This window comes from Pinus tabuliformis, chromosome X (genome assembly GCF_031772625.1).
Source record: "Pinus tabuliformis cultivar Carrire ecotype Pingquan chromosome X, CPIR1, whole genome shotgun sequence".
Lineage (NCBI taxonomy): Eukaryota > Viridiplantae > Streptophyta > Pinopsida > Pinales > Pinaceae > Pinus > Pinus tabuliformis.
The window spans coordinates 344598014-344621836 of NC_142308.1; the positions used below are offsets into that span (position 1 = coordinate 344598014).

The 23823-nt window shown below is 39.3% G+C and overlaps 1 protein-coding gene across 2 annotated transcripts in view; it reads right to left on the bottom strand.

Annotated features, from left to right (window-relative positions):
* LOC149139878 (aspartic proteinase CDR1-like) overlaps positions 1–23125 on the bottom strand; it is a 91185-nt gene extending 68060 nt beyond the window's left edge. For both annotated transcript variants that reach the window (XM_089448910.1, XM_089448908.1), the window contains exons 1-4: positions 22336–23125; positions 20657–20777; positions 18046–18476; positions 17771–17927 (exon numbers count right to left, since the gene is read on the bottom strand). In XM_089448910.1, coding sequence (XP_089305036.1) covers positions 17771–17927; positions 18046–18476; positions 20657–20777; positions 22336–22592 — 966 coding nt within the window. In that variant the 5' untranslated portion in view covers positions 22593–23125. The remainder of the gene's footprint in view (positions 1–17770; positions 17928–18045; positions 18477–20656; positions 20778–22335) is intronic.
* Between the last annotated feature and the right edge of the window lie 698 nt (positions 23126–23823).

A 23823-nucleotide genomic window follows, 5' to 3' on the forward strand; every position in this document is an offset into this window, starting at 1 on the left:
CTATTGATCCGGCATGGCCCCTATGGAAGTTAGCTGGTCACGGATCTCCTTCAACCGACTGAGGAAGACATCTATCAGCTCTCCCTTTTGCATCTGGTATGACCTTAGTTGATTCTCCAAGAACATCTTCCTCTGCACAAAAGTATGATGGTACAATGTCTTCAAAGTGACCCACATCTCCTTTGTCGTTTCCTTCTCGGCAATATGTCGTACCACATATCCTTGACCCCATCAAGGATCATGCACTTTACCTTAGCCATTGCCTCCTCGTACCTTTCATTAGCTACTAGGTCAACTAGGATAGCCACCACTCTCAAGGCGAAGCCCTTGATACGATGTCTATCTAGAGTGGACAAGATCCTGGCCTTCCAGACCACAAAGTTAGACACTTCGTCCAGCTTGTCCTGATCTCTCAGCCCATTCATGGCCATCTCGTTGCTCTTCTGTTGACTCCTCTGAGTCTCTCTACTTCCCACCTGGAAGTTCTTGGTTCGACTCCTGCTAAGTCTTTCTACTTCCCGTCTAGAAGTTCTCTTCTGGACTCCCTCTGAGTCCCGATTTCTCTCTTGGAAATCCTTCTGCCAACTGTCAAGTTGCTCCTCTCCGATGGTCTGTGCAACTACAACACTGATCCGGATTCCTTGGCTAGAAATCTGCCTCGGAAACAACTCTCTCTACCTTGGTCTTGCCCTGTTAGGTACTGTTCTAACCATAGTACCCAACCAACTTCGCTCCGCAAACTACCCACAGCCTTCTATGCCCCAACAACTGAAGGATTGAGCCTCTTGGCTCTATGCAATCCCGGCACCGACAAAACAACTCCCTCAACCAACTGCGTCAGCCCACCTGGCCTCTGCGTGGCTTTGCATGAGCCTATTTCTGCCCAACTCAACCTCTGCACTACCTCTCTCTGGCCCAAACTGATGACGCAATCCCTCTGCGTCACTCCTTCCTCTGTCGCTTTCTGCAAGGATCAGCTCTGTCACTCGGGACAACTGAATCTACTGCAAATGCTTTGTTAAGCTGATGCCTTCAGTTTTCCTGTGATCTGCAACCACGCTTTGATACCATGTTGAATTTTCTAAGTCTATCCGTTAGAAAAATAATTTGTATTCTGCTAGTTTATTTCTTCTACTTGTAAATTTTGAACAAGTTATTTAAATACTGAAATAAACACAATACAATCACAACATCTCACTGATCATCAACTGAAAAGAAACAAGCACACAAGTGACACCGTTATTTTTGGACAAATGTCCCTGAAAAACCCAATGTTGGAAAACCGAGGCAGCTATTCAGAGAGTTTATTATTATGCAGTATTTCCTTGAGTACAACTGGGTGCCTAACCGGCTCACGCAACAGAGAAAAATACACGGCAGCAATACCTCTATATTTGGAAACATATATTCAAAAAACCTGTCCCATGAAACCCTCTCCGGCACAACTAAAGCTTAGCGCTAGCCCTTCTGGCCTCTACATCAGCCCCAGGACCCTCTGCGTCAGCCCTCTGAGTCGTTGCGCAACCTCTAGGACACTCTGTGTCACTCCAACAGCCTCTGCGTGGTTGATGCAGTCCCTCTGGCCTCTATGCTCTCTCTGTTGGGCTCTGCATAGCCTAGACTGGTTGTTGCTCTCGCTCTCTCTACTTCTGCGCTGGTCTCTCAATACTGTCTCTGTCTCTCTGCCTCGTACTCACTGCCCCTCGCTGCTGATCACTGATTCAACTTTGCTTAGCAACCCCGCTCTAACAAAATGAATGACTGATCACTTTGGTGTGTTCTCCAACTGACCCTCAAGCCTCTTCTTATACTTTTCTCGTTGGTCCTTCAACGGCCAAGATTAAATCTCTAATCAACGGCTAAAATTAGATTTGGCTTGATCCATGACTTTTGGAACCTTCTAAACCTGGTACAATATGTCCAAACCATTTCTGGGTCTTGGAGATCTCATGTGTTTTAGCCTCCACAAATTTTCATGGCTAGAGCACATCTTATGCTACCCCAAATCAACATTTATGTGGTTGGGGGTTGGCTTTTGGAGAGTGATTCTGCCCTTATGTTGTTGTAGTGAGTGGTCATCATTCCATGCATTTAGGGTGATTGGAGGTGCATATTGTGACAAAGACAAGACAAGTCAACAACTTGGAGGAGATCTTCTACAATATCAACTGCTATTTATGGTTGTAATCTCCTTCCATTTATAGTAATGCAAAGAATTCATTGTTTTCCTATATGTGATGTTGTTTCACTTATTTCAATACCATGTTGATTTGTTGAATGAAGTACTTAATTGATATTTCATAGATCTCGTAGTTTCTTGGCTTGTGTTATTTCACTGTGCAAGTTCTAATTTTGGCAATCGGCGCTAGGATTGGAGCCTCCAAGTTGAGGAAAGAGCGAAGCATGCGAAGGATTCCAGGTAGGCCTCACTCCATCATCTATTTACTTTAAGGAAAAACATTGTGTTCCTTGTCTCTCTGTTGTTCTAGGTTAGCCACCGACCTAGGGAAGATACTTTTGTCCGCAATCGTAAATCCCGTATAACATTGCCTTCTCTCAAGGCACGCAAAGGTTTAACTAGTGGGTTCTGAAAATGACAAAATGCTATTAGAGGGGAAGCCACCGAACACTACAAGCTGTTCAGAAGAACTATTTGAAACTTCCTCAGGTCTCATGATTGGCAAGATCTAACATTGTGATCCTGGCCTTATCACTTTTATTTATGAACAGACGGGTGCGAATTTGAACTCTCTAAATGAGACATGATCATACAATAAAATAAGAGTAAGAAAAACGAAAGGCAGAAAGGGCAATCAACACCTTGCCTCTGATGTGACAACAGTCGTGACCATATTTTTCATTGAGAGAATGAACTGACAAGAGGCTTCAATGACAAGCAGATCAAAAGACACAGCAAACAGCCTACACATTAACAAAATAGTGGCTGCCGCATAAGAGTTTGTGCTTGATCCATAGGATAAGAGAATTGTCCACATGATAATTACTTGGCCCATACATCCAAAGGTGCAGTAAGCACGACATTGACAATCTGAGGATCTCTTGCAAGATATCTCATTTGATATCGGTAAAACTTGTTCGACGTACAAAACAAGCATTGATTGAAAATTAACCAACTCTACATTATGAGTCATTTACCTTTCTTTTCTGAAGCAGAAAAGGGGATGTGTCATTGAGGGATGAAAAATGCATATATCACAATCCCAATATCTTGCAAGATAACTGTCAGGCCAGGGTAACTCCAGACTTGGCAGAAAAAACTGCTTGATTTATTTCATTAGGTAACTATTGTTTATATACATGAATGTGACTGATCAGTTCATCTTCTTGATGACTGTTCACATTTCGGGTACACCCAACCGCTGAGGATTAGGTGTCAACAATTCCCCCCCTTAATCTGAAGGGATGTTGGTGAGTCCAAGCATCGTTCTGAATCTTTCAAGCTTTTCTCTTCCAAGCGCTTTGGTGAAGATGTCTGCAATTTGCTCATTTGTGGAACAATGACGGAGATGGATTGTTTTGGCCTCAACATGATGTCGGATCAGATGATATTTAGTATTGGTGTGCTTAGTACGATCATGGAACTTTGGGTTCTTGGCCAACTTTATTGCAGAGGTGTTATCAATCATGAGTGGAGTTGATTGTACTTGTTTTACCTGCAAATCTTCAAGAATTTTCCTGAGCCACACAATTTCTTTCGTTGCTTCAGCTGCTGCCACGTATTCTGCTTCTGTTGTGGAATCTGCTGGAACTGATTGTTTGCGTGATCTACAGGAGACAGCTCCTGATCCAAGACTCATAGCATATCCTGAAGTAGATACCCCAGTTTCTTTGTCTCCATCAAAGTCTGAATCAGAGTATCCAATCAAGCTGAAGTCGTCCACCTGTGTATACTTGATTCCAAGGTCTTGAGTTCCCTTCAAGTACCTTAGAACTCTTTTTGCAGCAGACCAATGTCCCTCACAAGGCTTTTGCATAAACCTGGAGAGAATTCCAACAACAAATGAAATGTTTGGTCTGGTAGTAGTGAGGTAGATGAGACTTCCTACAAGCTGTCTATACTTTGTTGCATCCTCAAATTCCTTTCCTTCAATAGATGTGAGCTTTAAGTTTTGTTCCATTGGAGTAGAAAGAGGATTGCACTCTGTCATGCCAAATCTGTTTAACAAATCTCCAATGTATTTCTTTTGAGAAAGAAATATGGATTTTGGATGTTGGGTTACTTCAATGCCAAGATAATAATGAACATAGCCCAAATCAGTCATTTCAAAACTTTTTCCTAATTCTTTCTTTATGGATGCAATATAGCTTTCATTGTTCCCTGTCATTAAAAGATCATCTACATATACCACAAGATATACAACTGTTTTGCCAACTTTCTTGACAAATAAAGTTGCATCATCAAAATCAAAATGATTGAAGTTGAGTTTCAGAAGATGCTCTGTTAGTTTTTCATACCAGGCTCGTGGTGCTTGTTTGAGGCCATACAAGGACTTCACAAGTTTGCATACTTTATGTTCATGTCCTTTCACAGCAAATCCTTCAGGCTGGGACATAAAAACATTCTCTTTTAGATCTCCATTCAAGAATGCAGTTTTTACATCCATTTGATGGACTTTCCAACTGTTCTGAGCAGCTAGTGCAAAGAGTGTCCGGATGGTGGCCCATTTTGCTGTGGGGGCAAAAGTTTCCTCATAATCGACCCCTTCCTTCTGTGCAAAACCTTTTGCCACAAGCCTAGCTTTGTGCTTGTCAAGTGAGCCATCAGCTTTGTATTTGTTCTTGTAGACCCACTTGCAGCCAATTGGTTTGGTTCCAAATGGAGGATCAACCAGCTTCCAAGTGCCATTCTTTGTGAGGGCATCACTCCTTTTGCATCGCTTCTTTCCATTCATCATGAGAAGCAGCTTCTTTGAAGGAGGTTGGTTCAAAATCTGTAAACAAGTTCAATTCACAATCATAAGTAACATCCATATCAACAGGTGAATTAGAGTCATCTACATCACCTCCATTTTGTCGATTTGAATTTCTGGTTCCTGTTTTTCCAATTTCATCAGGATGAACACTTTCAAGTGTCTTTGTCAGCCACTTTGGGGGACCTTTCTGAGATGGTCCAGGCTGCTCTGTTGATTGAGTTGGGACTGAATCAAGATTGAGTCTCTCAATTCTATCAATTACATCACTTAAAGGATCATCAGGTGTTGGATTTTCATGCAGGGGAGATTGTTCTTCAGAAGAAGATTCCACATGTTGATCTAGTATAGGAATCCCCCCTTCAAGATGTGGAATCTGATTATCAAACTCTTGAAATGATTTCGTTTTTGTGAATCTATCCAAGCGATCAAGTTGCCGCTCAACAACACTGTCAGATTTGGATGATTCAAGAAAAATGACATCTCTAGATACAACAAACTTTTTATTTACTTCATCATAGAGACGGTATGCTTTAGAGGTGTTTGAATACCTCAGGAAGATACACTTACGACTTCTAGCACCAAGTTTGTTTCTATGTACCTTTGGTATTAAAGCATAACAGGTGGAACCAAAGATCCTGAGATGTTTTACCGAAGGAACATGTCCATACCACAATTCATAAGGAGTCTTGTTTCTTATAGCACTAGATGGACATCTATTCTTTATATATGCAGCACATAGAACAGCATCAGCCCAAAACATTATCTTTACATTTTTGAAGAAAAGCATGGATCGTACCATATTCAAGATTGTTCTATTCATTCTTTCTGCTACACCATTCTGTTGGGGATTATAAGGTACAATTGTTTGATGTTTGATTCCATGTTGGCGAAGATAGTTGTCAAATTCATTTGATGTATATTCTTTTCCATTATCAGTGCGAATAGACCCAATATGAGATTGTGCATCATTTTCAATCCATTTATGAAAATTCTTGAATGTTTGAAAAGCATCAGATTTGTTCTTCAATAAATAAACCCAACACATTCTGGTGTAATCATCAATAAATGTCATGATATATTTATTTCCATTTGCAGAAGGAACAGGCATTGGACCACATAAATCTGAATGAATGAGTTCAAGCTTCCTATGTGCTCTTGAATGTGAATCATGAAAAGACTGTTTGTTATGCTTTCCTAGAATGCAAGCATCACATTGCTTATGTTTTCTAGGAATTGTAGGCAAACCAGCAACACCATTTTTCTTCAATAAGCGGAGACTGTCATAGTTTAAATGTCCAAATCTAGCATGCCATAATAAACTTGATGGAAGTGTACCTTCTTCATGATGAGAAATATATGAGAAATGTTGTGCATGAGCAGAGATTCCTTGCAGTTTGAGAAGTCTTTCTTCTTCTATTCCCCTCATGACAAGTGAGTGGTCAGATGCTTTTCTTACCTCAAGCTTGCCATCAAACATATGAATGGAGTGACCTTGCTGACGGATGTGGACCAAGGACAGCAAGTTTCTCTTGAGCTGTGGGAGATACAGAACATGATCCAGAAGAAAGTCTGGAAGACCAGGCAGTTTAAGCCTGATTGTGCCAAGCCCTTATGGCTTGATTTTTGACTGATCTGCAAAGTATACTGATCCATCAACATTGTCAGTGAAATCTTCAAAAAAATCTTTCCTATGAGTCATATGACAGGTTGCTCCTGAATCAAGCAACCAATCATTTTTTGAAGAAGCAAGTGAAGCATTAAACAAATCTTCATTTACTCCAATGTTACATTGTGCCTCAATATAGTGAGCGGATTCAGGTGCTTTACCTTTGTCTGTATCATCAGTTTTACCTTTCTGCTGGTTTCTTTTCTGCTCAATTTTGCCCCATGGTAGCTTGCATGTAGAAGCATCATGTGATCCATTTCGTTTGCAGCGAATGCAATGCAAATCTGCCTTTTCTCCTTGAGAATGTCTGCCCCCCCTGCCTCTGAAATATCTTCCTCTTCCTCTTCGTCCACCTCTTCCTCTTGTAGAATCTTGAGCAGGATGCTTTTCTTTATGAGCAAGGCAAACAATCTCTTTAGAAGATTCAGGGACTGTCTTCTTTCCAAAGGCTCTCTCTTTCAGCAAACTTTTTCACAAGAGAATCAAAGGTTATATCTTTAAGATTTCCATTTGCTTGTAAAGACTCAAGATAATTGGAGTAAGTAGGATAGAGTGCCTTGAGAAAAGCAATAAGAGGGATATCCAGCTCAACCTTAGTGGATTTGATATCATGCATTATGGATTTTACTTCAGATGCAAGAGCAAGAGGATCATTATTTTTCAGTTCAAGAGTGAAGAGTTTAATCATGAGCTGAACAACTTCAAGTGCAGAATGTGAGTCATAAAGTTCTTTCAGCTTTTGTAAAGCTTCAAAGGCAGTTGAATATGATGAAATATGGCGACTTACTTCTTCATTTACAGATGCTGCGATTAATGCATAGGCTTTGTTGTTCTTGTTTTCCCAAATGACGAACTCTTTGTCTGATGTAGGCTGCACTGGGTCATTGTCTCCTTCTCCGACACACACTCCTTTCCACAACTCATTGAAGATGAGAGTGTGTTTTATCATCCTGGACCATTCAGGATAGTTCTCCTTGCCAGTGAGAACTATCCCTACCATAGAGATGATTGAATGCATTATGTAAAAAATACTTCTGCTGATAAAAAAAAAAAAAAACTTCCTCACTTCAATATCACTTTAATGCTTTAACTTTTCAAAGCAGCATTACCATTCAAATGATAAAAAAAACTGTGCAATATTACAACTGCTTTGAATGAACAAAACTGTGCAATATTATAGGCATTCAAATCAAAGGCTGATGATTTTAAATCCTTTCATCAGCATCTCCAAGTCTTAAAAACTATAATCCTCTGAAACAAACGATGTGTAGACAAGCCAGACAAGTCCCTTCTTCTCAAATTCCTTAAAAAAAAAAACTAACAAATTAGTAGGAATTTGACTATCCTGAAGAGTGTGTAGCAATACATATTGATTTCAAAATCCACAAATATCGTCGGTCCTAAAGGAGTCCATGTATACAATCCAAATGTATGCACTTCTCATAAACTTGTGCAGACTCAACCAGAATGAGAACTAACATTCGATGGCCAAAAAAGCAGGCCCATAATCATAAATCCATGGCGGAAGAGATCCTGGGACCTGTGGCGAATCACACAGTTAATTCACTCCGGGATCAATGCTTCACACAGTCGTATGCGGAGTCGCCAGCGTTCAATGCTTCACACAACGTATGCGGAGTGGCCAGCGTTCAATGCTTCACACAGCGTATGCGGAGTGGCGACAGCTTAACCTACATCTCGAGTTCGAATGGCCCAGCCATGGTCACAAGACCCAATTTAGCGGTACTTAATGGTACCCACTTCTGATGCGGAGTCGCCAGCGTTCAATGGTATTCACACAAGGATTGAACCTGGAATAGCAACCGGAGGATGAGCAATAGGTTGTATGTCTTAGTCTCCGTAGATTCCTATACAGACAAGCACAAAAAACCGAAGGATGAGCAATGGCTCTCGGGCTCAGAAGATGAGCAATGGCTCTCGGGCTAGGGCGCGAATACTGTGATGGTTTGGGGTCTCACTCCTACTTGTAACTCGATGAACGTCTCGTCCTTGACATTTCCAGCTCCGAACGGTGATGTTCTGGCGGATCCCAATCTTTCACACAGGTTAGGCTTAATGCATATACAGTAAACGATAAAAACAAAGAGATCAATGCTAAAGCATTGATATTTGATGGGTATGCAAAGCGTTATCACGCAGAGGGCATTAAAGCCGTTGAGGCAGAAAAAATCGGCCTGCGCAGGAGCCAGTCGTCCTGCAGCCACACGGTGCCGCTGCGTAGATAATTCAAGATGTGAACGCACCTCTCACCGTCTCTATCGATTCTGACGACGGAATTCTTGCTATCCTTATCATCTTTGGGCAAATGGCGGAGCACCAGGGCAGCGAGCATGGAATCTTTATGCGTGCAAAGAGTCAAACGTACAGGCCAGACAAACGTTCAGGCCAGGCAGATGCGTTATGGCAGAGTATGGAATAGAGGAGTTACAAGGCACGCCAAAAAAAAAGGAATCTGGGACCTGTGCTCTGATACCATGTCAGGCCAGGGTAACTCCAAACTTGGCAGAAAAAATTGATTGATTTATTTCATTAGGTAACTATTGTTTATATATATGAATGTGACTGATCAATTCATCTTCTTGATGACTGTTCACATTCCGGGTACACCCAACCGCTGAGGATTAGGTGTCAACAATAACTCATTTGAATGTCTATAAAATTTGTTCACTGTACAGGACAAACATTGATTGAAAATCTATGTTCCACCAACTTTCCCAGATGGAGGAGCGCTAGAGTGGAGGCACACAAAGGGGCAATGTGTCGGAGCACCCCCAAATTTTAGGAAAATTCAGGGTGGTGCAGGGGGGCGTGTTAGCACTAATTTTTACACCTTAACAGCCGATATGATCTTCAAAAACAGCAGCAAAAATCAGCAAACATATACGGGAATCAGCCATATGTGTCGATGGCAAATCCTCTTCTCCATTTGAGTTGGTGCTTGCGAAGCTCAAGGGGGTGTCCCTATCAAGTGTACCTGCTGTTCAGACCTGTAAATCTGCAATAGATGACTGAAAAACAGCAATTTGAAGGCTGTTTGACCAGCAAGTTAGTGGCCAAACAGTTATAGAAAAATTCATAAAATAATATGTGGAACAGTCCTTCACAAATCAGCCCCTAATATGAAAAGATAAAAGTAAGAAAAAAAGTGCATCTAAGTGGCAAATAGCCCAAATAAATAGCTAAAAAATCTTAATAATTTATGCAGGATAGCATTGAATCAAAACAAACCAGAGTGCGTGGATCAAAACCGAGTTTTATTCTGCAATGGCCAAAAGGTTGCCTGCACCAAGATGACTATTACAACTTGAGACAATGATCCCAAGACACAAAGTATCAAGAGCTTTAGAGAGAGAGAGAGAGCAAATAATGGAGATAAGAGAGTGAGGCACTTGTGCTTACTCAAAACCAATTCGAGTTAGAAGGTTGGCCTTCCACTTGCTTAAATAATAATTCCCTTCACTAATTTGACCAAAGGAGAGGTTGAATGGCTATTATTGGGCCTTAGTTCACTTGAGTGGAGAAAATTGAGTTAACTGACCCTTTCTCAGAGTTAACATGAAACAAACATCACCCTATAATAATTTTGATAATTTTTTTCCTCTATCTTCTCTCAATAAATTTGACTTGGTTCAGTATTTTCTCAAAATTCCTTTTTTGGCAATTATCTAGCTGTAGTTTCCTTTAATCAATTTGAATTCCATTTTTCTCTCTTATATATCCATTTTCAGAATGAACGCTTGAGTTTAACTTATAATTTCCAGTGTTGCACTAATCGCGATTAAATCGGAAAATCACAATTTTTTCAAATCAGTGATATTACCGGCCGATTAAATCGCAAATTTTTTTTCAGCGATTTTTTCGTAAAAATCGCGATTTTTAAGAGAAGAAAAAATAAATAAATAAATTATTTTTTTTAATGAGGAGGAGGAGGTGACCCAAGCTACCCGTCACCAGTAGAGGACGTGGTCTACCTCTTGTAGCTCCTAGTTCTTCAGCTTCTAGAGCACAACAGAGTCTACTGCCAACTCCACCGACATTTACATCTAGAAAGGCAAAGAAAATCAGTAGTATTAGACTTTAGTTATTTGGTTCATTTCATTGTATATAACATTATGACTCATGATATGAGATACATTATTATATTTTTTGTTGATATTTTGAGGCTGAGTTGGGAGTCATGAGTCAGGACTTACTATTCAGGACATGATTCATTGTTATGTTTGATGTGGCACTAAAAATGATATTAAACATCTTATATATTAGTTCTTTTATCATATTTATGTGTCAATGTATTTATTTTATGTTGTAGATGCTTTAGATATTAAAAATTTTGAAAAAAAAAAATGAAAATTTTTGTATGTTACAATTTTTTCCCGATTTTTACGATTTTTTCTCGGCGCCGATTTAATCCCGATAACGATTAATGCAACATTGATAATTTCCCTTTTTATCACTTGAGTTAGATAATCGAATTCTTGGAGGAATCTTAATTTTAGATAACAATGGTATGTTCTATGTTTAGCACAATTAGTTCAATATTCCTTTAGCAGCCCAATGACAATTTCCAATTTAGATTTTCAATATCAATCACATTAACCATAAATCTCATTGACAGAAACTGTAGATAGAACATTAATAATAAAATGCAGAAGACAAAAGGACACCAGATTTGGCGGATGCGAGGGAAAAACCGCAAGGTGGGGTAAACCCTTCGATCAATTCTTCTTATTATTATATCAAATGTTCAGCAAAGAAAGAGAGTCAAAAGTCAAAATTGACTTGCCAATAGATGTGCAAAACAGCCCTGTCAAAATCTGCAATGTTGTTCTCAATCAAAAGCACTCAAATCAGCCCTAACCAATCAATGGTGCAGAAGCAAACAGTCCACAAAAGAGATCAGTCAACCTTGGTCAAATGCGGCCTGATCAGCTGGTCAAGATGCCTTGAAAACAATCCCAAAATTCCTCCTTATACTTGGTCAAAGTCAAAGTCAAATCTTCTACAAAAACCCTAGTTGGAAGGCTGCAGTCAACAGAAAGCCTCTGTTTTTGTGCCAATATATGTGCCCTGCTGAGACAAAGATCCTCCCAAAATATCGAAGTCAAAAAGTCTCTGTAAAGTCAAAGTCAACGCTGGTCAAACTGCAGAAAAATCGGAAATTTTCAGCCCTATAATTCTGTCTGAAATTCGTCCTCCTTGCCACACGTGTGAGAGAAAAAAAGATATGCCCAATAGCTATACGAAGTTACGAACCAATGAGAGAAGGAGAGAAGAACACACTGTGAGTGAGGGAGGTGCCAAATGAGGTTGGAGGTCACTTATATTTATCAAAGTCGTTGAGGGTGAAGTGACATGGCCATTGGGCTTCATGAGCCTATATGATGATGTCGCTGACCTTGACAATTTGCACATGTGTGGGCATAAATTCAAAGCACATTTTTGCTTGTCCAAATTTGATGATTTTTAGATCGATTTTGGTCCTCTCGAAAAAGGGAATTCAATGCAATCATCATCTCCATCAAATGAGTTGTCCAAAGTGTTTTGGCCCTAGTTGTCAATTTTAACACTCCTTCTCAACTAGGGAGAATTTTACCTGCCAATTCATCTATCATCATCGATCATCATGCCATCCTATCATCATGTACCATTTGTGTATCCTGTCTCTACTCTGTTGAACATTGATATAGATAATGAAGAAGAATTGATTGAGAGTGAGTCACAAGACCTTACCACTCTCCACTGACAAAAGTCGGTCGAGTGGTAGAACCCCAATCAAACTTGATCCCAGATCAAGTTGTTGAACACCATGCATCCTAGACATAGGGAGTACAGTAGTACACTATGCGTCCATTTGTAGTGCCATGGTCCTTATCCACTTTTCCCAACTCATTGCCCAGATGAGAGGTACTTCCCATGAGTCCCGAACTACATGGGTAGGATGTATGCTGGGGCATCCACGAGAGAAGGTGAACCACTCATCCTGCTCATATGCCATAGGAGTAGGTGAACCACTTATCCTATGCATATATCATCAATCGTAAGGGACGGTAAACCACTCATCCTACACACATGTGTCATCAATCGTATAGGAAGGTGAACCACTCACACTACACACATGTCAACCATCATGGTGTATCACAAGGGAAGGTGAACCACTCACCCTATGGTCTCTCACAGCTCCAAGAAGTACCCCAAGCCCCCAGGAGCTCCTAGAGCTCAATGTCCAACTCAAGCGAGACCATCATGGAAGGGTCCTTCCATGATTCCAAGTCTCTCTCGAAAGGCTAAGAATTTGACCTTTCCGAAGCGCTTCATGAAAGATGTCAACAACCTGTTCATTGGTCCTGATGTGTTGAAGCCATATTGCTCCCCGTTGTACCATACCTCGGATAAAGTGGTACCACCGTGATCTATAAGGCGAATCCAACTTTGGTTGTCACAATAGATCACGGTGGTATCCAGCACGTGCTCAAATAGCTCACTAAAAAGCTTCATCAACCAAACATCTTCACAACAAGCAATTCTAGCTAAAATGTATTCGGTCTCAACAGTGCTTAAAGCAATTGATTTATGCTTCCTGCTCATCCACAAAATCAAAGCAAACCCCAATGAGAAGCAACATCCTGACGTGCTCTTTCAATCCATCACGCTACCAACCCAATCAACATCAATATATCCGTGTAGCCTCAAATTCCCAGCAGTGTATCTCAACCCATAGTTGATTTTCCACAAAGAAATCTTAAGAGATTCTTAGCAACAATCCAATGTATGTGATGAGACTCAACCATAAATTGACTCAACGTGTTCACAGCAATGCATATGTCTGGACAAGAGTTTACCAAGAACATCAGGGCCCCCACAAGTTGTCGATACTTGGAAGGGTTTGCCAATTCAGGCCCAGCAACACTTCCACGTAGCTTCTTGAAGTTAACTTCCATCGGAGTAGAAACAGACTTGCAATCGACCATCCCACATCTCTCTAGCAACTTCACAATGTATTTTCCTTGAGAAAGGAAAATCTCACCTAGCTTTTGCCAGACCTCCAAGCCTAGGAAGTAGTGCATCAATCCTAGGTCCTTCATCTCGAACTTAGAATTCAACCCCTCTTGCATTGATAAACGAAAAGGTTGGCACCTGTCAAAAAAGAGATCATCAACATAAAGGACCAAAATGAGAGGCATGTCCTTTTCAACCTTAAAGTATAGGTTGGGATCAGTATAGCTCCTCATGAATCCCAACTTCATAAGATAACTGTCAATCCTCTCATACCAAGCCTTGGGGGCTTGCTCCAAGACATAGAGGGCTTTTTTCAACCTGCATACATGTGTCCTTCGATCTTGTACTTCGAACCCCTGAGGTTGTTCCGAGTAGACTTCCTCCTTAAGCGAGCCATGCAAGAAAGCAGTGTTAACGTCCATTTGATGTAGGCTCCATCCTTGAGTGGCAGCAAAAGCAATAATAGATCAAATAGTAATATATCAAGCAACCAGTGCAAATATCTCATCATAGTCCACTCCTTCCTTTCGAGAGAAGCCTCGAGCAATGAACCTAACTTTATATTTTTCAACACTCCCATCAACTCCATGTTTGATTTTGTAAATCCATTTAGAAGTGACCACAGACTTGTCCTTGGGTCTTGGAACCACATCCCAGACATCATTCTTCATGATTGATTCATACACCTCATTCATTGCATCCTTCCATACTTGGTGTTTTACAGCTTCTTCAAACATGCATGGTTCAACTTGAACGATACTCCCCATAGCAGCCAAGTACCCTTGATACTTGTTCAGCTTCTTACTTTCGCGAAATGTCCCTCTTGGAGCAGAATGTCTTTCAACATCTTTGATAGTATCTTTGAGCCATAGCGGTCGTTTCCTTGAGGTAGAGGGATCACCAGGAGGTGGATCAACAAGATCCATCGAACCATAAACAAATAGGCTCATCTGTTGGAGGTTCATCTTGTTTTTTTTAGCATCATCATTGTCCTTCCTTGGAATGGGGAGATCTTTGGCTTTCCCAAGGGCAGTATCTTCATCAAAGGTGACATCACGACTTACTTCCACTTCTCTTTGACTAGGTACATAGATTCTATATGCTTTCAAATTTTCATTGTAGCAACAAATATACCCTTCTTCCCATAAGCTTCCAACTTGTTCATTTTCTCTTTAGGCACATGAAAATACACAAGACAGCCAAATATTCTAAAACGAGAAACATCAAGTTTCTTACCAATGAAAACTTGCTCGGGTGTCTTGAAATCCAATGCTTGATGCAGGCTTTGAACATACATGACAACGTTGGCAGCTTCTCCCCATAAGAACTTCAGTAAGCCTTAATCATGGAGCATGGCACAGGTGGCTTCCATGATTGTTCGATTCTTCCTTTTAGCAACACCATTTTGCTCAGAGGTGTGTGGAACAGTTGTCTCCCTCTTAATGTCAGCCTCTCTGCACAAGTCGTTGAATTCATTTGATTCATATTCGGTTCCTTTGTCGGTCCTCAATATCTTGATCTTCTTCCTTGTTTGATTTTCCACCAATGCTTTGAAAGAACAGAACCATTTGAACACTTCATCCTTCTTCTTCAAGAAATAGATCCATGTTTTGCATGAGAAGTCATCCACAAAGATTGCATAATATAGGTATCCTTCCAACGATGTTATGGGTAACATGCCAGATAGATCAGAATGGACCAATTTAAGAATATCGTTAGTATTTCTTTCACTAGAAGGGAATGGTCCCCTTGTAGTTTCCCAGTTGCACAACCTTGACAAACACCTTCATGATTCATGTTGAACTCGGGCATACCTGTGACTATCTTCCTTACCCCCAAGTAAGGCTTTGTGATGTAAGTGGACAAATCTTTGGTGCCATAAACACCAGGTTCTTCTTCAAATCGAGCACATACAGCACTTCTTGTAGATGAATAGTTTGACCTTGATTCAAGTGAAGAGTAATGATACATGTCACTTTCACAGGGTAGGTGGCATTATCTCCAAGTATAATTTCCAAATTAGTCTTCTTTTCAGCCAAATTTGAGAGGGCCTCCGTGTACCCAACGAAGTGCCTTGAGGCTCCACTATCATTAGATTTAGTGCATTGACATTGGTATGAATGCCCCAATATTGTCACCACATTTCTAGAACTTTAATTGAATGGAAGTAATTGCACAAATCTTGTCAAATAATGATTATGAGAGATGGCCAGGATAGGATCTATTTTATGTCATAGTTTAAGTCCAAAATTGTGGTTTACTAGCATAACAAGGTAAGAGAAACTTTGAGTTGTTGCAAGTATCTGGGCAAATATCTAGTGTGTTGAGGAAATAGAAGGAAGAATGGAACCTTGTTATAAACAAAAATTGAGGAGAAATGCTAGTAAAAGTGGAAAAAAGTCCAGCATAAGTGCTACTACAGAAGCCTCTAGAATGACAAAAGGAAGGAAACCTATTGGATAGCCAAAAATTATCATAGATATATAGGACCCCAGCTTCACCAGAGCCAAAAAGAATGCGTTTGCCTTGGAAGGAGAAATAAAGGTTTGCACCATGTAAATTTTAGATGAAAGAGATCATTCATATATATGCTGCAGTCACTGACATCCTTCGATGTTCAATTGGAGGACCATGTAGAATTCATAGACAAATTGCAGGGAGATATGGAACAAAGGGGTGGAAGATGTACAAGATGAAGAGAAGATTAATGGACTGGCCATGAGATAAACTGACATTGTATGTGAGAAAGATGATGAGGTATTCCATTCCTCATCCTGAAGACGGCACAAGCAGGTGTCGTCATGAACAAGGTGGCAGAGAAGCTTGAGTCATGGGTGTGCCACTGCCATAGGTGGCAACCTTCCTCTCAAGTCAGTTTCGCTTTTGCAACTATCATCGCACTGCTATATATAAGTCCATTTTTTGTAGAATTGTCTAATATTACTTGGGGTCCAATAAATTACGAAAGTCTATGATTAAGGGAAAGCACTGGGGCTAAGTCGTTTTGAGTGTCTCACTGCTCAGGTAATAGACTACCATGGGGAATTTAAGCCCCAATATTGTAACTTTGGAAAGCCAGAATATACGGGCAGAGGAAAGCAGGAATCTACTCCCCAGCCTACAAAGGAGATTTTGATTAGAAGATTGATCAATAAGGACGCCTATGAGCTTGCCAAAATATTTTAATGATTTAGTTTAATATAAAATCTCTTATTTTCTGCCAAAACAAAAAAGGGAACCTTGATGTCGATCATTGATTCAGGAAAGAATAAAATGTCTCACAAGGCCGATCAATTAAAATTGCTCCTGCCAGTAGAGGGCAGAATATAAATTTGGGGAACGTTTATTGCTCACTGTTTTCGTTATTTTTTTTTATTTGGTATTACTTCTGGTAGGGCGAGGGGTGGGGGGGGCGTTGATCTCATGGTCAACTGCCACTAGAAAGCCATGGACCCCCACTAAAGGACCATGGACTGCTAGCTTCCCACCAGAGAAAGAACGTCCACTGTTATTCAGGCAGGGTCAAATTAAACAGCTTCAGCTGAATTTCTGGTTGAGGGATCAAATTTGGTATGATAAATTTGATATCGCTTAGAGTTGCCATTATTAGTGCTGGGCTAAAATAAGATTAAAAATATATATTCAAGGTTAATAACAGCAGGATACCGATCAATTAAATTGATATCATTTTGAATTAAGCTAAAGGAAATTTGGTAAGTTTTTCATCAATTTAATGTTTGAAAAGCTTGAAATGTTCTCAATTACATTTAAATCAAACAAAGAAAAATTAATTTTGACCATATCTTATGCATATTGCTAATTGGTCTTGCCTAAGGGCATTCAACTAATGTTTTAAAATACTAGAAGTTTCTGAGTTTTGACTTCTGTGATCCATATTAATAATAACAAATTCTTTTGGAAAAAATCGCATAGGAGTAATATCATCGACGCGTTTCGAACCAACCAGTGTGGTTCATCTAATAATAATACTAGAAGTTGTTGTAAGTTATGATAAACAGAAAAAACCTTTTTTAAGTATAAATTGCTAATATAGCAATGCTCAATGATTACTATCCTATAACATCATTCATAATGTCATTGAAACTTGGCCTTTGAGCAGTTTACAGAAGCACTAAAAGATCAATCCACTTACAGTATCTCTGAAGGCTACAAATGCTGCTTCTGGTAGGTAAGCATATGTAGTTCCACTATCCAAGACAGTACCATATCTATTGTTGAATACTTGAGGATCCAATGGCAGTGGATTACCAGCGACGCTTATTCCTTTCAGATGTATATTGTAGTATGGACTGTTTCCATCCCCACACTAACAGAATATGCGTCAGATGTATCATATACAGAATATTTAATTGAGATGAATTAAAGTTGTAATATAGTTTTCCACGGCAGAAGAAAAACACTCCATACCTGCGATTTGGATTTGATGTGGAGAACACCATGTCTGGAGGAGGAGGAATTGCACCCAAAACCATGGCCCCTCCACCTACATCCATCCCACCATAACATAAAGAGAACGAATCGGCTATCACACCATGCTGAACAAGTTGATCCATGATGCTAAGCTGACCACGGCCAAGCCCCATAATTCCATCTGCATGTTGATGATAGAGGTCACCAGTTTCCGAATTTTCACACCCAAACACTGCACGTTGTGGCGGAAGTGCACTATCAACACCAAAAGACAACATATCCTCTCCAAGTACACCGCTGCTGCTGCTCATCTCTGCATATTGTCTCTCATATTTACATTGATTTTTGTCTATGTCACAAAGACCACAATCTAAACCACATTTTACAGGCTGGTAGGTGCTTGACAAATCCGGTTGAAATCTTGGATCCTAAAGAGAACCAAAAGAGGGTGAGTAATGCAATCCAAACACATCATAATTGCACTCACAGAAATCTGTTAAAGAATGATGTGCGATCACAGCTGAAATGTTGAAAGCAATGAACACATGGAAGCAAAGGAAACATACACTCTGCACAATGAACGCATGGAATCAGAAAGAATACAAACTCACAAGAGAGACGAGTATTTGCAACCTCTACAAATGTACAAACTATGAATCATTGTATGTAAATACTAAATATAAAACTGCATAGCAACCCAAATTGGTTCCTACATGATTAGCACAAATTCCATGCACACGTCGTTTGTAAGATAAGAAAAACCATTTCATCCATAAAGAGAACCCTTGGATCAGCAGAAACCTAAAAAAGAGAAGCTAAAAGTTATTTATGGGATGAGTAATGAAATGAAGCAAAAGAATGTGAAAGTAAAAGAATTTGGCAATAAAATGGTAAAAGAACTAATTATAATAGTAGCGAATAGCATAATGAAAACATGTTAAGTGGGTTTAATTTGAGCAGCTGTGAAGAAAAAATATTTTCTTCTTCATCCACGTTCAAATCTCATGTTGTGATATGATGCTCTTCGTGAACTGTTTTTTGAATATCTTGCTCATCCTGAGATTGTTGACAAAGCTTTCAGCTTTTGCAGAATAAGAATTACCCTGAATACCATCCTCAAAATAAGGAAAAGTGCACAAACGATTTTCCTCGGATATATATATAACTGAGTGAAATGGTACATATTCTCTTCTGAATGGATTAAAATATTAAATCAGTCTCCAGCAACTTCTCTATCATAATCCACTTCATAGAAATGGCTACAACACAAAAATAATAAGTATATGCTGCATAACAGTGGCTTGCATTAGAATAATACGCATGTCACCCTCCATTTAAACAGAATCTTAACACAACACAGTAAAACAACTGAGTGAAATGGTAAATATTCTCTTCTGAATGGATTAAAATATTAAATGAGTCTCCAGCAACTTCTCTATCATAATCCACTTCATACAAATGGCTACAACACAAATAATAAGTATATGCTGCATAACAGTGGCTTGCATTAGAATAACACGCATGTCACCCTCCATTTAAAACAGAATCTTAACATAACACAGTATGTAACCTACTTGACAAGCTCTTAGTGCTTCGCTGCATGTGCATGAAAAGGTCATCTGGAATTTAATTTTTGCTCTTCTTATATATATATATTTATAAACAACTGAGTGAAATGGTACATACTCTCTTCTGAATGGATTAAAATATTAAATGAATCTCGAGCAACTTCTCTATCATAACCCATTCATACAAATGGCTACAACACAAAAATAATAAGTATATGCTGCATAACAGTGGCTTGCATTGGAATAATACGCATGCCGCCCTCCATTTAAAACAGAAACTTAACCCAACACAGTATGTAACCTACTTGGAAAACTCGAAGTGCTTGGCTGCAATGTGCATGAAAAGGTCGTCTGGAATTTAAGTTTTACTCCTGAATTTCTTCTTACAGAACTAATTTTCAGCATTTCCTTTCATCAAATCCGGATAATTGGGATTTAATCCTTACTGGTTACACCTTGCTCCCAGCTTTTGGGACGGCCGAAGATATCAAAGAGTTTAGAGGAACTGAACAAAAGCCAGTGCTAAGGAATGGGCGTAAACTGCCAAATAATAAATCATTGACGGAATGAACTCGGAGACTGCAAGCAGTCAAGATCCCATTGACGCTAAACCTCATTATGATAATAAAAGCTTGCTTCTTGCTTATTCTTGTAACCCAACCGTAAAAGTTACTTCCTCCTCGTAGTCTGTAGCTCAGAAAGGATTCAGTTAATTGAGACATCAAGGATAAATCTGAACATATGCTCAGAGCAGCAATGCCTTCTTTATGACATCACAACCTAACACTGCACTAAACAAGTGAAAGTCCATGGAAAGCTACTATGTTCTAGATAGAGATAGACATTGATTTGTTTCTCAAGTAACAAACTTCTCTCTACACTTTGGTAAGCAACAAGGATTGATAGAATTAGCCAAGCAGAATTCAGTTTGTTTATTATTTACGGAATCCAGTCAGAATTTTCATCAAACAATGAGTTTTAACCTATAGGCATCAGTCTGACTTTTAAACTCCCTTGATGTGGACCCAATATACACTTGCCTGGTGATTGCCACATCGTGTACAGGTTGAACAGGGAACATATGTAACAGTGCTGCCTGAATCCACAATTAGAGCAAATTCTTGTGGCGGCTTTCCAATCCAGAGCCTTGTAGTATAGTAGCTGCATTAAGTTCAGCAAAATTTGTCATTAAAAAAATAACAAGTAAGAAGGCTTAAATACCGTAACCATTTCAAAAGTGTAAAAATCTTAAAACTTTTGCACTGCAAGTTGGAAGAAAATGTAAGGAATGGCTGGAATTTGAAATCCAAAGCACTCTAAATTACCACAAAAAATCAAAACACAAGAGCATTCAGCAATATAAAGGCACTAAGTATGAATATCGCACAAGTGGACTGCGTAATGAGTTGTTTACTGAGATGCCTTTATCGCAGAGCCCCGCTCGACCCAAATGGTACAAGTCTTAAAGAAATGAATTCCCAAGTGTTTTTGATAGAATAGTTACCCTTCATGTCAATTGGAGTTATCTTGGGTGGTTGGAAGGAATGGTAGTTATCTTCCTCACCAATCCCCGCTAGTGAAGTGATGAGCTATAATGCCTTGATAAATATTGTTGTAATGGCTTCATGCCTTCGAATATTGTTATAATGGCATCCAGCCTTGTGAACTCTTAAGTAAGTATACCTATGGGCTAAACTGATACCAGCAAACCTCACTCTAGCACTCAGGCTAAAAGGGAGGCTGATTTCTTTCCTTGAAAAAAATATTAATTACCGCTCATCCATGTTCACATAGAGATTATTTTTCCAGAAAAATCTGGCAAAGCATTGTTTTCCAACCATTTCAAAGCAGCCACCCAACCAACAAACCAAAAAAACAGCAAATGATGGAACTTATGTTCCACATATATCTGATTCTGGCATTGGTCACTATTCCGGACCAATGCCAGAGAAAGTGAATCTCAATTACAAAACAAAATAGCGAAATTAAAAAATAGAAAAATCAATTTAGATTTATAATAAAAATAAAGGCCACTTTTCAATCAGTGCTGGAAAAAGAAATATCAGAACATAATCGGAAAGTGATTCGTTGTATAAACGCGGCATCAGACCTGGCACCTACGACAAAATAAGTTCATTCTATGCAATGCAATCATCTGCATTTCTTGAAAAACTGCAAAAAGTAAACAAATTGTACCAGAAAGAGGAAGAAAGAAAGAAAAATATTACATTATCCCAGAAAGAGAAAAAAGCTAGAATTAATCAGGCAAGAATGACAAATGGTTAGAATTAAACTGGCCAAGTCAAAAGTGAAAACATTTTGCAAATTGTCAATTATCTACCTCGGGTAGTTGAGAAAAAGGGTGTTATCCTTCCCATCCCTAATCAATTGCCACGGTGACATATTTGAACTTTTTATGAGTATACTGATGATTCAGCCTTGAATCCTTAAAAACCCCAGTTTACCCTTGGTGCGTTTGGGCACCCTTGCCATTGTGGAAACAAGGAGAAGAGCCCGATGGGTGGATTTTAAATTTCCAAAAACAATAAAATAAATAACTATGATTTGCGATTTGTCATATAAATCATGGGGGAATGCCACGCGCAATCGGGAATGCAAAGAAAATTGCAAAACGACCCAGAACCCTGAAAGTCAAAAGATTGCCTCTGAATTTAATATTACAAATAGGAAAAAAATGCATAACAATAACCATGCATACCCATTGGTAAGTAGATCATCATAAAGCTTCATGCGAGCGCTGGGATGCTTTGGTTTTCCACTCGCCAAGCGCCTAATTAACGGATGCGACGATACATTTCCCTTCGCCGTCGACAGCGTGAGCGGTAAAACCATCGCACCTGTCCCCATTTTAACGGATCCATTTTCGACCTTCGTAATTTCCAGACAATTAATAATATTACAGAGCAATAGCAGGGCTACAACTCCACGGACCAAAACCCTGCAGTTAAACGCCATGGCGTAACCCTAGAAACAAATAAGAAAAATCTCTCGCTCCCTATGAAAACCCGATCTTGTCAACTCAATTCATACTCGAATTTCAATTTATTTCCCCGAATTTTTAGGTTCGGTGATTATGGTAACCTCTGCTACCAACCGCTCAGAGAATGATGTTTCTGTTACTTCAAGCAAAAGCCTTTGAAAGGGTACCAAAAAACGACATCCAGCCTAATCCAATTTCTCCTCGTCCACGTTCGAACAGTGAAAATCGCATCAATTGCTTCATGGGTTTCTATGATTAGAGCATGAACAATTGAAATGGCTCTGTCGTTCCGACAATTGAAACCCCTATGCCAAATGAATTTATGTCATTGGTTGGGCGCTAAGGCAATGCTGACAAATGCCGCACCACGCCCTTCCCCACACTCGATTTGTTATGTGTTTTCTCCACGCCTGTTGACTTTTATTCTGTGTGTAACTTCCATTAAATCGCGCTCCACCAACGTTGGAAGCCCATGAAAATTCTCATGATACTTCGACGGTTGGTTGAGAATCTATCACGAAAGTTCGCTTTATACTTTTATTGTTGTCTAGTATCTAATGGTGAGATGTCGCGCTGTAGTTAACGCGGTTTTCTTTTTTTCATCATTTAATTTTTTTTCTTAATGGGCGTAAAAATGTGTAAGTTAAAAAATAATTAAGATATAATTTAGGAAAAATGTTTTTTTATTGAATAATCATATTAGTAAAATTATTTGTTTACGGAGTAGTTTAATTGGTAAATTATTGTGCAAATTATGAAATTTAAGGTTTAATTTTTTTTTGGGGTAAAATTAACAAAAATAAAAAGATATTAGTATAATTATGTAATTTGTGGTTTGTGAATGTTGATAGGTATTGAGTGTTGCTTGAGTGATTATATTTGTTCAAAGATAAAACTATACTTGTAATTGTTTAGTGTCAACCTAAGGTTAATAGCTAAAGTTAAATAGCAGTTGTTTGTGCAAGCCCAAGGTTCACAACAAAAGTTGAATCATAGTTGTTTGGTGTAAGCCTAAAATTCATAACAAAAGTTGAGCCATAGTTGTCTGGTTCAAGCCCATGGTCAATGATAGAAGTTGAGTTAGAGGAAAAGCCATGAATTGATGCTTGTTGATTGTTGCGAGCTTATATAATTTATGGTCAATGGTAGTTGTTGATCGAAGAATCTAGCACTTAGAACGTCGAGCAAGCCCAAGCCCAACAACAA